The 15,529-nt window shown below is 42.9% G+C and overlaps 1 protein-coding gene and 1 long non-coding RNA gene across 4 annotated transcripts; one reads left to right on the forward strand and one right to left on the reverse strand.

Moving 5' to 3' along the window:
- Positions 1-2,005: 2,005 nt before the first annotated feature.
- On the reverse strand, positions 2,006-8,249 carry LOC138225105 (uncharacterized). The gene is made up of 3 exons (XR_011183683.1): positions 8,033-8,249; positions 3,511-3,671; positions 2,006-3,016 (listed from the first exon to the last, which is right to left on the reverse strand). It is a non-coding gene; the product is annotated as an uncharacterized lncRNA (long non-coding RNA).
- On the forward strand, positions 3,073-14,231 carry mmp23ba (matrix metallopeptidase 23ba). 3 transcript variants are annotated; one of them, XM_006642080.3, is made up of 8 exons: positions 3,073-3,523; positions 8,583-8,722; positions 9,157-9,296; positions 9,814-9,981; positions 10,460-10,624; positions 11,680-11,790; positions 12,885-13,011; positions 13,827-14,231. In XM_006642080.3, the coding sequence occupies exons 1-8, from the start codon at positions 3,389-3,391 to the stop codon at positions 13,999-14,001; spliced, it is 1,161 nt and encodes a 386-aa protein (XP_006642143.1). In that variant the 5' UTR covers positions 3,073-3,388; the 3' UTR covers positions 14,002-14,231. The 3 variants fall into 3 exon arrangements, with proteins under 3 accessions (XP_006642143.1, XP_015192540.1, XP_015192539.1); XM_015337054.2 differs by having other exon boundaries at positions 3,075-3,325; XM_015337053.2 differs by lacking the exon at positions 3,073-3,523 and adding an exon at positions 4,130-4,572 and having other exon boundaries at positions 8,587-8,722.
- The last annotated feature ends 1,298 nt before the right edge of the window (positions 14,232-15,529 follow it).

The following is a 15,529-nucleotide window of genomic DNA, read 5'->3' on the forward strand; positions in this document are numbered from 1 at the left end:
CTCAGAGGGCGGAGTTTGTGTGACCCAGGTTTAATCCTTTAAATGTCACTCGTGGGCACTGATTTAGAGAAACAGCAGAAGGCTTTGCCCGACACTTCCATGCGCGAACGTTATTGAGAAAATAAGTCAAGAGCCTGGTGACTGTAGCTTGTTTAATTGGTTGACACTTTCATCCAAAGCAACTTACTTTTTACAGCTGTGTAAACCTTAATTATAAATATTTTTTTTCTATTTACAAACTTTAATTTCAATTTCAAGTGTAAGCAATTCAGTATGCAGCAGATGAGCTTTGATTCCATGTTTGAAAAGATTGATAAAAGCAATTAATTAAAATGATCTGTAAATAAGAAATCAATGATAACTCCACAGGCTAGTAACACTGACCAGTTTGGAATAACCATCGGTCCTATCAGCATCTTTTTTTTTAATTATTAAAGCAAAGACAGTGAAGATGTCAATACTCTACATTTTAATAAATAACACCGAAGCGTTTTAAGATTAAGAAATAGATAATATAGATAGAGAAACCTAACTGTATTATAAAGTAAGGTTCAGCAACCACAGAACTGCACATTCATGCATTCTGCCATATTGTGCGGCCATCTAGTGGTCATGTCTGTGTATTACAACGAGACAAGCACATGAAATGCTTACGGAACATTAACGCGAAAAGGGCTCCACAGCCGAAACGTTGGGTTTTTCTTCTCTTTTCAGCAGGAATAAACCTTTACTTGTTCCTTTGCATCCTACGCCTGCTGACGCAGCTGGTTATTTGAACCCCTTCGTATTTAGTTTATATTATAATATATATATATTATGTTAAGTAACATGTCTACGTTTTATTATTATTATTAATTTAATATTACAAAGATCCACACAGCTCAAAACCCAACGTTAATTATTCTCCAGAGTGACAAAGTAATCTAAAATTAATTTTAACGTATAGTGTTTATTTATGCATTCAGGCCTTAACTGTAAACAAAAAGTATTGATCGTTTTTTTTTCTTTTAAAGAGTTGAATGAACATAGTTGATGACAGTGTTGATGTTTTTTTAGTTATTTTAAAATCTCACTCCGAAACACAAACATGATTTAACTCAAGTAGCTCAAAAAAATTCAGAATGATAAGTTTTTTCCCCTCTCGTTTAGCTTGTAAAAACAGAAATCACTGATATGAATGCAGCCCATTTGACTCAATACTGACAGGATTCCAATACTATTAGGCTTCCAGCCTAGTTAATTAATAGCAGGAACACACTGTTTCATAACATTACTGTTATTATTCAGTAAAAAAGCCAAATGTGTCACTTACTAATATCTATAAATTTGAGAGTTTCACCCCAGGATCACCCGGCTGGAATGGATGAGTCTTTATTCGTAATGGAGCTGGAAAATTTTCTTCTCCTGAATCCCACGGCGAATGTTTCTTATTTACTTACTAAAAAAACCTTACTCGTCCAAGAGCCTGTACGATAACGTAGACGACGTCGTCAGTCGATATGTTTTATCTCCCAGGCCACTAGAACTAACACCACCCCAGAATTAAGTGTGCTGAAGGATTATCGAGTGCTTAGTCAAAATTTGGCTTAACCTGCTTACCTGAGGGCTGACCTCCTGGCCACAGAACGAGGAGAGTGGGGGTGACCAAGGGGCCAGCTGCAGAGGTGGGATGCAAAAAGATGTACTGTATGCGAGGGAGAGAAGTACATTGTCGTGTTTCGGTGAAGGAAATTGCGTCAGGGGTGATTGCTAATTACTCACAGCTGGGTCTGATTGAACTTGTTCGTTGTCATCCTTACCAAACAACCTCCATTAAGACGGGACGTCCATCGTAAAACGGAGGACGGCAGGGGCGACTTTACACAAAGAGTAGTGGGTGTCTTGTTGTTGTTGTTGTTGTTGTTGTTGTTGTTGAATACCCGGATTCTCGGAACAATCAGCTTCTAGAGACCAAGCGAACTCTCCTCGCTTCTAATCGTCCTTACTTTCATGAATCGGTTAATAATGGATCAGAAATTAATTGTAGTTCTTAGAATGAAATAACATGAGCATAAGAGCTTCCTATGACGCCACGAATTTGTAATACAACAAGCCATTCCATAGTCTTAGTCATAGAGCTACAGAATGAAATGCAAAAATAAAGAAAAGGTTTGACCACGAAATCTTTTTTGGGTGGGTGTGTGGGGGGTGGAGTAAATAGGTGAAAATGTCTTAGGAGGTTTTTCGCCTCCGTCCGCCCATTTCACTACCTACTAGATTCACTTGCTCGTGGAAGAAAGGTTTTGTGCTCAGCCTGGACGCTGAGCGCTAATCTAGCCATCACTGCATTTCCTCCTCCGTACTCGGTACAGGCACGCTGGACTAATTACATGCACAATACCAGAAAAGCGATTAAAAATCTGCAGAAAATGTAACTAATCGAACTCCCAAACTTAATTTGCTATTCAACTGAGCCAGTAAGAGTGCGGCATGGCATTGTCTCTGCCGCCTCCGTACTGGACAAATGGAGTAATTGTATTTCAGAGCTAATTTCTGCTGTGGAGCTCTGAGGACGGATAGAAAAAATCGCTCAGCTGAGACTGGAGACCCACAGCCGCTGTGTTGCCGTGGCAACTGTTTTTGCTGGCTGCTCTTCTCCTGCTACCCGCACACTATTTACTTAAAAATGTCACCTGATGGCCCTGCTAATTTCTCTGCATGAAAAGAGCATATGGTTTGTCTTTCATAATATATATGCAGTTCCCAAAGAAAGTCCCTTTTATTTTCCATCTGAACCTTACATTTTACTCAAATCAAGGAGTGTGCCAGTAGTACAATTCTTAACGATTTAATTTCGACATGTAATTGTTTAAAGCTTTGTCTATCTTAAAGGAACCAACAGTGGGATGCAAAATGTATTTTAACCTATGGTATGTGTGAGTATATATACTGTATTTTACAAAGCTTAACCGATATTCCCCATGTTCCACTCCGGTGGTCGTCATCATCCTGAAAGCCGGAGGTTTCAATCTGAAATCTGAAGAAGAAGAAAAAAGTTTCAAAAACTGAGCTGAGACGAGGAAGGGCCCAGCTGGTTTCCGTTTGAGTGCATTTTGACAAGCTCTGACCTCAATTTACAGTAATGTGATACCACTGGGCTGACTGCGAGGTAGCCAGGCGGCAGCAGCAGCAGTCAATGCAGAGAACGGCAGGCTGCAGAATTATCGAGGAGTCGCGGGATATTTAGGCAGTGAAGCTGTGCTTTTCGGACCGTCCCAGACCAGCACGGTTTGAATGCAATAAAAGCACCTGTCAAGTTGCCAAAGAAAATGCTGAGAGAGTCATGGTAAATGCTGGATAAACTGCTTTCTTTAAAGGAAAAGCTTGTGGAGGTAGTAGCACTGCCACGATGGAGTGTGGTCTGTTCAAACACAGTCTGAAAGGCGACCGCAGTGTTCTGCACTTCGTGGTGCCGTTGTTGAGTGTCGCGGTCATGTTTGCAGTGATGCAGGAAACCACAGCTTTGCCTACCTGGAGGAATGAGGTAGGGTGTGTCCCTTGCACGTTTCCGTACTTCTCTCATCTTGCTCCAAAGTTGCCACGCTTGAGCGGAGACCGAGTTCAAAGCCTTGTAAGTTACCTTGCTGACAAAGCAGTCTTTTCTCTACTGCAAGGCGATGAGAACTGGGAGACTTAAAATAAAACAGAAAATGGTCAACGTCTTTGCTCCAAAGAGCGAGAGATGGTTTAGTCACTATGCAGTAAATTGTCACCCGATAGTTTGGCAGTGTCTTTGAGGAAGACCCCGAGAGCGGTGTCTTGTGGTATTTTGTAGCCTGGGGTGTCTCAAATTCGCCATTTATCCCTGCGGCAGCCGATTCTGTGTAAAGGTTGTGTCATCTAATTTTCGCAATTGCGCAAGTTACCGTACTAACACTCGCTTGGAAATTTAGGACGGTGTGTCTTTTCGGGATCAAGTTAATTCCCCTTCAACCTCGAGGCTGCTTCTCCTTAGCAAGCAGTAGGAAGGATCAGATCTACTGTATGTACAGCACTTCCCCTGTAAAGGAGATGGAGTGATACAAGGCACACACGTGTGTAACCCGACTGCACTTCTAAATACCACATAGCCTGAGCATGTATTAAGTCAGCTGATGGCTCGGGAGCTCTTATTTCGGCTTCAAGAGTAAAATACTGGGTTAGATTAGGGACACCCATCTGAGCAGAATCGTTTTTCAGCCATCCATGTGATAGAAGCACAACGTATTTGAAGTCTTACAAGCCTGCGCCGAATACAAAACGTTCCTTCAATTGGACCCACAAAGACAGAAACAGTTTTTACTATCTCTCAGCTCGGGAAATGTCATAGCCTACGGAAAAACTTGAATACGCTCTCAGTTACGGCGCTTTGGCAAATTTCCATTGCAGGCTTCTTTTCTTAATCCTTTGGTCGGGAAAGCTGACTTCTGAGCAGTTTTTTGAATCCGGAGATTCACATCAGAGCGCTTTGAGAAGTGTCTTGCGCAAACGTGAACAATAACAGATGAAGTCTAAGAAACCCATAGCCTTTCAAACACATGCATCCACGCTGTAGTAGGTGAACCTCATATTGTTTTATTTTGAACATTTTATTTACAAAATATTGTTTTGCCTGCCTTGTTATGTTGATAACATGTTTGTATATTTTGTAAAATATACAATTATATATAATATTGTAAAATATACAAAAAACAAGCGCTTGGGAATTAAAAAAACTAAGGGGGCTGTTTTGTTGTTAATGCTAGTGCTACCTTCTGTAGCAGAGTATGCAGGTGTACTGGAGTTTTTTTTAAAAGTAGCAGTTTTTTTAAAAAAAAAAGGTTTATTTGTTTCAGGACAATAGCGAATGATGTATGAGGAAATCCATAGCTTATTCAACATCCCAAGACAGGATTGGATTTAAAACTGTGGCTGTAATTATTCGAAATGGGAAGATTGTGCTGTGGCACGGGTAGAGCTTAGCGGAGCTAGCTTCACTCCCACCTCTTCTCAAGAACAGAAGGTCTTGAACCTGTAAATGAAAACAGAGGAAGAGGCTCCTTCACAAGTACACCACGGTGATTTAGCAGAGTATCACACATCGTGTGCAAACACTGTGGCTTGGGAGCTCCAATCTGAAGCCACAGTTGCCTGGCTCTGTGTGGTCTAGGCTGCGTCTCGAGCCGCGGATTAAAATCATTCACAGGGTTAAAACACAATCGAACAATAGCTCTCGATAAAAAAAAAAAAGCCTGTGACTGGGAGTGCACTGGCTGGGAACTAAACCATACGGCGGTGGCGGATCCCAGAAGGAGAACAGGAAATACAGTTTCGGCTAGCAGCCTCTGCTCAGCTCATCTTGGAATTCAAACACCTTTTCCATCTCAGCCCCTTTTCCCAGGGAAGCACTGGAGAGAGCTCCACCAGGCCGCGGGGCGGGATTGCAAAACGGAGCACAGCACGGACGAGGCCCTGGTGCAGAGCCCCCAGCGTGTCCTGAGCCTGTATTTGTACAGAACGTGTGTAGTATTGAAGGGGAGAGCTGCGGTCGCCTGTTGCTCTGTTCCCCGATCTCTGCTATCAGCCTAACAGTATTGGAGGACTCCTGACTTCCCTAAAGGTCCTTCTCTGCTAGCCAGAGAATGTGTCTGGGCCTCAGTTCTTGGCATTGCTCTTAAGTATTCTTGGAGAACAAATCTGGAAGCATTACAGGAATGCAAATTATATACACGGATTTCTTTTTCTTACAGTACTGGAGATATTTTAACCGTCTGAAATCAGGCCTTATAATCATCAGCTGTACTAGGAACGGGTATTGTCTTAATACAATGGAAGGGGCTTTTTAAAACAGGTTTTAAACATCTAAATCACTAGCTGTTAAGGATCATTTTCTACAGCTTAGCAAATAAAGTCATTGAGAGCTGTGATGGTAGAAAAGGGAACAAAAAACTGATACCTGTCAAGTTTGTTTCTAATCTAAAAGAAAACAAGTGACAGATTCCATTAGTTCTAGTAGGTTGACAAGAAAAATCCATAAAAGAAGGAGACTCATTGCATATTGATATTCAAATGAAGCTTCACTGGTGTCAGAGAGAGAAGCTATTGTGTTTCAGTCCACACAGAGGAGAGAGCTCTGAACTACAAAGCCGGGCAGTTTTGTTTTCAGTATGGGTTAATAGGGGATAGATTTGAAGGATGTATGGTTTGTTTAATACATTTTTAATAATTTTTATTCATTTGTTTATTAATTTCAAGTCCGGCTATAGACATAGCTCTCTCTGGCTCTTGCAGATCTTGAGGTTTCTGAAAAAACTGTTTCTGCCATTATTAATTCACCACTTTCTCTTATAAAATCAAGATATTCTAACAAAGCTTTTCAGTGAGTGTGGTTTTGCATGATGTTGTAAGTAGAAAGGTACAGTATTTAGACCATTCCTATAGTGTCCCTTTTTATGAAATTTAAAAATGATTTTGAGATTTAAATACACATTTTCTCAAACTTAATATTTTAATAAAAAACCTGATTACCGTCTGAAGACTTACCCTTTATACACTTTTCTCTTTCAACAATAGCCATGGAGGAAAGAGAACAGCCTGATCAAGTTAAACTATGACTGTGAGGATCTGGAAAACTTCCAGAGGACTGAGGACTACCAGTGGTAGAGAAAGGAACAGGAAATACGGGAGAGGGTGTCCCAGGAAAATCTCTTTTCCTGCATTGATAAAGTTTGCTTTTATTTTCACCACTGCCAAATTCCACCCCTCCTCACACAAAACACCCTCCTCTGCTCCCAAAATAAAAATAAGCTTCTCTCAGATGCAATATTTATGCAGTTTCGGGTGCTGTGAATGCTTTGTGTGGGACCTGGTTTGTGAACCTTGATGATAATGTGAAGTAAAGTCAAAAAGTAGAAATGAATACACCCCCAGACACTTCCTGGAAGAGAGGCCTTCTTAGCTTTCAAACAGGGGCACCTTTGGGGGGGATCTAGTGCTACATGACTGAAAAGTAATAAAAAAATGGTCACAGATAGATGCTACTCTGCGTTGGAACTGTTGAGTTTGACTCCCGAGCTTTGCTTTTATTTTTGAAGCAATGCCCTTGGAGTCGTCTGTTCTGAAGGAAAAAACAAGGTGTTGTAAGGCTTCGGACGATTAAGCAAGAGGACAAGGGGAGGTGAAAAGAGACAAGATACAGCCAAGAAAATGAAAACTGGAGATGACTGGGATGCCTGCAAGGCTGATGTATCTAAAGCATGACCTGCAGCTTTTGAAACAGCCCAGAGCTGCTGATTCGTTTCTATGGCAATAATATGTGAGGTTGAGGAGGGCTCAAATCTAGTTTCGAAAGGAGAGTGAAAGTCCTGAGCCGACACAAGCACTGGTTTCGCAGAACCAGTCTCGAAGGTAAACCTTGCTAGCACCATCACTGACCCTATGGGCTGACAATTTCTCTTCCCTTCAAGCGCAGAGTTAACCCTTTATGTTAGTCTGTGAGCTCCCATTGTCAGTATGTCTCTTTTTATTTTTATTGCAAAACTGAGAAAAAATGTTCACCCTTCCTTCCCCTCCTCCACCCACCTAACAGCTATTTCAGAAGGAATTATACTCAGAGATGAAGCAAGAATAAGAATGTTTGGGGTTTTTTTTTAAAGACAAAATGTACAACATGGTCCCTGGCAAAAACAAACAAAAAAAAAAAGAAACAGCGCCAAAAAAATTCTTTGTGGTCTTTCAATGCCCGTTTTAATCTTCCAAAAAAATAGCTAAACAAAATAGTACAAGCAAATCTGTCACCCCAAATCATCCCTAGCTCAGATGAAAGAAAGTGTTTACTCTGTACTCTAGCCTGCCTTTTAACACACTGAAAACCAAGTTTTGTTTCGGCGCATAAGCTTTGCTTTTGAGTTCTTCTTCGATTTAGCAAGTTTACAGGCTTTATGTGCGTCGGTTTCGAGTCTAGCAGGCTGTAAGAGATCCTGCATGACAGCCGAGCATGGGGGAAAACGTGTCACATTGCCACCTTATTCATTACCTTCCTGTACGGTGATGTAGAGGAGCAGTGGTAATCTCCTCACCCGGCCGATTCCGTTCCTTAACCGTTTCCCTTTTTACCGGCATCCCGACACGGAAAGCGACCGAGGCTGCTACTCTGCCGAGAGCTCCACCTGCACCTCGGTAACCTAAAGCCAGCTGGATCTACGAGTCTCTCCCCCCTCCTAAGCCGTTCACTCCTAAACTAAACTCCCTGAACTAAGAGCGTGAGACGCCGTTGCTCAGTGCCACCCCGGCCAGAGAGGATCGACCTGGACTGCTATCTGCCTAAACCTTGCGTAGGGGCAGTTGACGTCGAGGCCGGCAGGTCCAGCTGTCCAATGACCTCCTGCCTGTGCGATATTCACGCATTCCTGCGTGTATCTGGAGTGTCTCACCAGCGCCCGCTGCTGGGTTAACCCCTTAACTGGCACTAAAGATCCAGTTGCTCTCTTATACTGTAGTAAGATAAGATCACATTATTGGCCATATACAATTTCTTGTATATCTAGGAATTTCTGTTTGGTTCACCTTGGTTTTTTTTGTCCAAGGAAGAAGCTCAACCCTCCAGTATCTTAGTAATTGGAATTGGAAAGGAAGCCCATTCACGATTGCTCCGTCTCTCCCGGAACAAACGCTACACACTCACTCCAGAGAAGCTGAAATGGGACAAATTCAAGCTCACTTACAAGTAAGAAGCGCACGACCTGTTTCTCTGTGCGTCCTGCTGGGTTTTCCAAAAGCACTCACTAACGTTGTGATTGATAAACTGGGGGTATAAACGTTATTAATCGGAAATGTTCTCCAGAAATGCAACTCCCTAAATGGTTAATTATCTCAAGGAATTTATGTTTTATCAGACATCTTTTATGCTGAGAATCATATGAGAAACATTTAATATCTGGTTTACAAAGGGCTGTAGTTTATAAATTCTAAGCAGCAGTCTCTTAAATTCAACAGCAGAGGCATAACAACTATGGAATAGTTTTGAAATCATTATCAGGAAACCTGTCGAGGTCCTTTTCTTTACAAAACCGCCAGAGATAACAGTTTTTTGTTTTTGAATGATAGAGGACCTGCAGAGAAAACTGTAAGTGTGCATCTTCCTGTATCCTCTCTGGGCAGGTTGCTGTCTTTCCCCAGAAACCTGATAAATGCCAGCGACACCCACAAGGCGATGGCCAAGGCCTTCAGCATGTGGGGCGACGTCTCGCCCTTCAGCTTCAGAGAGGTGCCCGCTGACCAGGAGGCTGACATTAAGATAGGTGGGGTGTGTGGGAGTGTGCCGTGAGCCGCCCGACGCTGTCACACCACTGCGCTACTGAAGCCTTCCAGCCGTGTGATGGCGTAGCACCTAAAGCACAAACCCTTCTCAAGTGGCAAACCGAGCACTGTCCTTGCAGCTTTTACAAGTCGCTTAAAACTGTCAAAAATGAGAATATTCTGCCACATTTAGTGTCAATTTCAGCATCCACAGCTTGTTTTGTTTTAAAATCTTAGAATGAACAGTTGTATTTTATGCCCACCCATTCGGAGTTTCAGGCTGTCTCACTGCTAAAGCAGAGGACAGTCCTGCCTGGCCAGTGCTTTGTGGAAACTGGACCCCAGTCAGCCAGTTCAAGCCCATCCTGCACCCTGAATGTCCACGTATGCAGGTTTAGACAGCCCCTTGAGTGTTACTCGGTTTTATGTCAGAACGAGACTGAGGCGACTGAGGGCCGTGCATTTATTTCCTCCAGAGTTTTATCAGCGACGCGTCTTTTTCCTCCCACAATCCCGCAGGATTTTACCCCATCAACCACACGGACTGCCTGCGGTCCTACCTGCACCACTGCTTCGACGGCATAACAGGGGAGCTGGCCCACGCCTTCTTCCCCCCCACGGGGGAGATCCACTTCGACGACCACGAGTACTGGGTCCTGGGGAACATGCGCTTCAGCTGGAAGAAAAGTACCTGTCACTGCCAGCAGCCTGCAGGGAGCAGGAGAAATAACCGGGCCGCTGTACTGCGCCTAATGGGCACTGTTCGGGGGGGGTGACATGCTACACTACCTTCAAGTAAACCTTAACGGAAACATCATAAAATAATTGGTATTTTTGTTGGGTAAATAGAAGGGAGTCAGTGAAGAGTCCAGGTTCATCCAAAGCTGGGAGGTGATTAAAGCTGAACCGTGAGGAGATGAAAGTGTAGATGGACACAACGGCAATGTGCATCACTCTTCGTTCCACTAATACATTCTGCTGTCTAGTCTGTAAAGCGTTGCATGCATCTGTTCTCAGTAGAACTGCAGCAGTTTCTTATTCTGCCGCAGGGCACTCAGCTGTGCTTTTAGCATTTTTTATACCTGGGGCAGGTGGGGGCGGGGCAGGGGGGCGGGTTTAACCCGGGGCTGCTCAAAGCGTGATTGGCCTGCGTTTCCGCCGGCAGGGGTGTGGCTGACGGACCTGGTGCACGTAGCGGCCCACGAGATCGGCCACGCCCTGGGCCTGATGCACTCCCTCAACCCCAAGGCCATCATGCACCTCAACGCCACGCTCACGGGGAAGAAGTTCATCACTCAAGATGACGTCTGGGGCCTCCACCGGCTGTACGGTGAGTTCCAGCACAGGCAGGAAGGAGCAGGTGAATCTCGCGTTGCTCCATTGTCAGCTTGAACACTGCTTTACCAGTCACAGCACAGAGGTACCCGTTCTTTCTGTGTTTTACTGGGGGGAAGGGTGTCCCTATGTTAAGTATGACAAGGAGCGTGCTCTTTTTGAAGAATGTGTATATGGTATTTGACTCAGGAAAGAAAAGGCTCCTCCAGTTACTTGCAAGTATCCTGTCCTGGCTCACATCCAGTCGAGAGCACTCCCTGGGGTGGAGTTCCCTTCCAAATCGAATCCGCTGGCTTCAGAGCAGGCTGAAGTAAGAGTGTGGGCTCTCATAGGACCAGCTTCGCGGTGACTGGGACATTCCAGTCCGTTAAAGGGAAGACGTTAAAAAGACCTACGTCCACACCTGTGAGGCTACAGGGAGAAGCAGTGCTACAATTGATGGAATGGACGTGAATCTGATAACCATTTCATGTCTGTCTGATGTTTATTAAAGTGACACATGAACAAGCAGCATCGTAAATATCCTGTGGTAATGGAACAAGCTAAGGTTTATTCCATGCTGAAAAGAGAAGAAAACAAACACAATGTTTCAGCTGTGGAACCTTCTTCGGATGAGACACCATGTTTTTTGTAGCTCATTAGGTAGTTCCCTAATCTCAAGTGTTGGGTCAAAATTAAGATATTTGTAGGTCAAATGGAATATTTAAAATGTTAAAACGAATCACATAAATGTCAGAGATCATTGTTTCTTCCAGCTCTGAACAGCCACACTAAGTATTGCAAATAATGTTTAGAAGTACTGTACACAACAAGCTCTTAATATTCTGTTATGTACTAATATTCCTGCATTATAACAATCTGACTTTTGTTAATAAACATAAAACAAATGATTAACCAAGATACAGTAAATTACTACAGCTTACTGACACTGTTCATTACCTATTAATACTGTATATTGCAGTTTGAGAATAGCACCAGTAAACACGAATCTGACGGTTTTTCTGTTTTAAATAACAAAACTGTTTTTGTTCTCTTTTTGGACTCAATCAGGTTGTTTGGACAGGTTATTCATCTGCCCGTCCTGGGCTCGGAAGGGATACTGCGACAGCAAGAGAAAACTGATGCAGAGACAGTGTCCGTCCAGCTGTGATTTCTGCTATGGTACGGGCAGCAGTGTCTGTTATAGTGCAAACAGAATATCTGGTTCCTGTGGTTGCACTGCAGTGAGAGAGTCCTGCTGCTCCCCTTTCACACTCCTCTGGCAGATGCTGTATCAATGCCTCCAAGTTAGGCCTTTTCTATCGGGGAAAGTAAGATGGAGCAGAATACCTCTCCTGAGAGTTTCCCTCTGGAGACAAATTTTATTTTTACCTAATTGTTGTGGGTACAGTAGGTGCCATTTTGTTTTCATCAGGGGCAAAACAAATGGGAAAATCTGAATCAAGAAAAAACAGAGTCTGTAATCTGTTTGTCATTGTTGATTAGGAGAGTCCATGTTGCTCTGGAAAATTCCAGTGACTACAAACAATTGGAATTTGAGGCTGTGGCTTGTGGGCTCTAGTTATTTCAGCACAGAGGGGTCAGCTCTAGATTTGCTTTGGCTTCAGAAAAAAATACTATACTTTTGAATAAAATAAAATTATAGTGCAGTGCTCACTGAATTCTGATTAACTATTGACAGTGGCAGGCGGAAAATATCCAGCACTGAAATCCAGATGAACTACGGCTTTTAAATTGTTATATAACCTGCATCAGGTCAGTCATTGTTTTTTATAAATTCCTAAAAATAATAATACAGATAAAAACACATGAATCCAAACTTGGTGTGCCAAGTTCAAACCTTTTCTAAATGTGAATCCTTCCTCACATGTCTTGTGTGCAAATGTGAAGGAAGACAAAGATTGAAACAGTAAATGATCCGTCTGCAAAAATAGATTTTGAAAGGTTTCAGTTTAGGGTTCATTATGAGTTTATTCATCAGTTAAGCCTCTAGCAAGGAGCAGAGCGTTTTTTTTTTCCTGAGGGATTTTAAAAGCTGCTAAAGTTGGCAATACTAGATCTAAAAGAGATCTGCGAGAGCCAAGAACGTTTTTCATATTTGAAATATCATTTGGAGAAGAAAACATTTACTCCTCTATAAAAGAAGGTTGCCTACAGGTCAGCCAAAGAGCAAAGCAGAGGGGGTGTGGGTACCTTCCTGCTTACCTGGCTAGTGTTCTTTACGAAACGCTCATTTTATTTCACTCCTTTCCCAGAATTCCCCTTTCCCACGCTGGCTCCTACTCCAGTTCCTCCCAGGACTAAGAACAAGCTGGTCCCAGAGGGCAGGAAGCTCACCTTCCGCTGTGGGAAGAAAGTTGCTGCAAAGAAAGGCAAAGTCTAGTAAGTCAATCTTTTTTATTAACTGAAGGGTCTCACTGCGGGGAGGCTGAAGTGGTTCTCTAAATAATCCTGCTCTCTCTCACGTCATTCTGTGTTAGTAAAATCCCCTCATGAATTCTGAGGATAATACACTGTTTAAAATGTGCTACTACTTATCATTTGAATTCCATCTTTTGTGTTTTTTTTTCTTATCTGGGCACAATAAAATACACTCAGAAGACAAAATTCCAAAAAATTCCAAAAAATAATTTGCATTTATGTAGCACTTTCATCCCAAAGCCCTGTATGTACACCAGGGGAGTCCCTTCACCCCCTTCTGAAGTGCAGCAGCCCCTGTGCTCCAGCAGCCCCAGAACTCAGCAGATCAGGTAGAGAAGCAATTGCTTTGCCTGCTGAAGTAAGGGGGGATCTTGAGATGGGTTAGATAGTTCAATCCAAGAATGGCGGTTTACAGCCCTAGTCTTACTAACACAGTGCTATGGGGTCTTTAAATAACAACAACAACCTCTTACAGTACAGTAGCCACAGTAGGCATTCTGGGGCACTGATTTCCTGTCGAGAGCAGAGTTCACCCCAGGTGGTCTGCAACAGCATCTGCAGCGTCAGTCTTGTATCCTTTAGAACCCAGTACTCACCAGACCCAGCCCCTAGCTCACTTTCTGAGACCTGGCTGGAAGTTGGCAGTGCTGCCATCACAAATGCCATAGGCACTACTTGGAAATCAACCACACTTTCCTTTCTGTACAATTGAATTATTTTTTCCCTGAGCAAGATGAAGGTGAGGCAAAGATACTATTCCTGGCTTTCCTCCACAGCTGGTACAAGGATGGGGAGCTCCTGGAATATTCCTACCCTGGGTACATCTCCCTCAAAGATGACCACATCAGCATCGTTGCCAATGCCATAAATGAGGGCACCTACACTTGCATTGTACGGAAGAACAACAAGGTCCTTACCAGCTTCTCCTGGCGGGTCCGGGTTCGATTCTAACTGGACTGCTGTCACCCTATGCCATACCTCCAACACACTGGGCAAGATGAGCTAACAAAACCCGCCCCTCCTCCCCCACACAGAGCCTTCTTTTCCCAGTACTTGTCAACGCAGAATATTTGTTATGTGGTTTGGTTTGGTGTTCAGCATTTTCTGACTTGTCCATTTAATGAGAAACAAAGGCTGAAAACAAATGGATTTAAAAAAAAACATTCTGAACTCTGACCAAATATCTTAAAAGGTTTAATTCTGGAACCACAATGCCAAAGTGTTTACTTCTGTGATTTATGTCTAAGTCAGGCCGTGTGGGAGTGATGTTAGAGCTGGATGAACTATTCATTCTTCAGTTCTGGAAGAGAAGGACAGGAAGGGATCTTATTGTGAATCAGCATTCCAACGAAGCCAAGTGTTTCAGGCCACTTACTGTTAATTTTGTGTTCACATATGCAGAGGAAAAGCCACTCACTTCTCCATGTAGATCCACACCATTTTTCAGGGAAAGTGATGTTTTAAGCATGTCTCCCATCAAAAAAAAAAATCACTAAGCTCATGTCCAAGTAGAAATAAACTAAGCTGAAAAATGAGCAACAACTTAAAAGAATATTTCTGTAAAATATCTTTGCAAAACAGCCCTTTAAAAAAACCTGAAAGAAGGCAAGAAAACATATCCAGACTCTCACTGTCAAGTCTTCCAAAAGCAACAAAATCAGGAAAAGTATTCAAATAAGTTGGTTGCTTTTATTTGTTTCAGGGTGCTGTTAAGATCCAGCACTATCAGCGTTAGTGTGAGGGGCTTGATGGGATCACCTAAGAAATGCCAAACTCATGATGCACAAACCAAGACGTTTATAGAGCATGATGCAAACGTTCAGTGCTGACGGGCGCCGCAGTGCATTTAATCATTTGTAAAAATGTCCGAGCATTGCACAAACCCCAGTGAACAGAAACAACAGCACTACTATTTTTCAAATGTACCATTAAGAATTATGCAAAATCCTCTGACATCACCTGTTAACAGGGCTAAATGAATAAGGTTTTGTAATTGAATTTAATTCAGTAATGGTGTCTTACACTCAGAGACTACTACATTTTACACATATGAAACAAATATATTTCTATTGTGAACAACCTGTCATTGATAGAAGGGTTAGAACTCCAGATATATTGTCACCCCAACACACAAGAAGCTTGTGGATCATGGATATTGTTTTCAATACAAGTAAAGTTTTATTCCATGCTGACAAGAGAAGAGTCAACATTTCGGGCTGTGGAGCCTTCTTCAGGTGTGGGGGAGAGAGGAAAACCAGCAGTTGATAAAGCAGGAGAGAGCAAAAGCCGGGAGTGGAGAGGAGGTGGGAGTTGGAGAGAGGCAGAGTGGACAGGTGGTGTGAAGTCAAGAGAGGTGTGAAGTCAAAACCTGCAGATGAACAGAGAGGATTAGAAGGAAACAAGAGAAGGGGGAACATGTGATCCTAGTTTCAGGATAATTTTGGTTTTGGCTGTCTTTCTGCAATAGGAGTCGCGCTAC

This window comes from Lepisosteus oculatus, chromosome 25 (genome assembly GCF_040954835.1).
Source record: "Lepisosteus oculatus isolate fLepOcu1 chromosome 25, fLepOcu1.hap2, whole genome shotgun sequence".
In the NCBI taxonomy this organism is placed as follows: domain Eukaryota; kingdom Metazoa; phylum Chordata; class Actinopteri; order Semionotiformes; family Lepisosteidae; genus Lepisosteus; species Lepisosteus oculatus.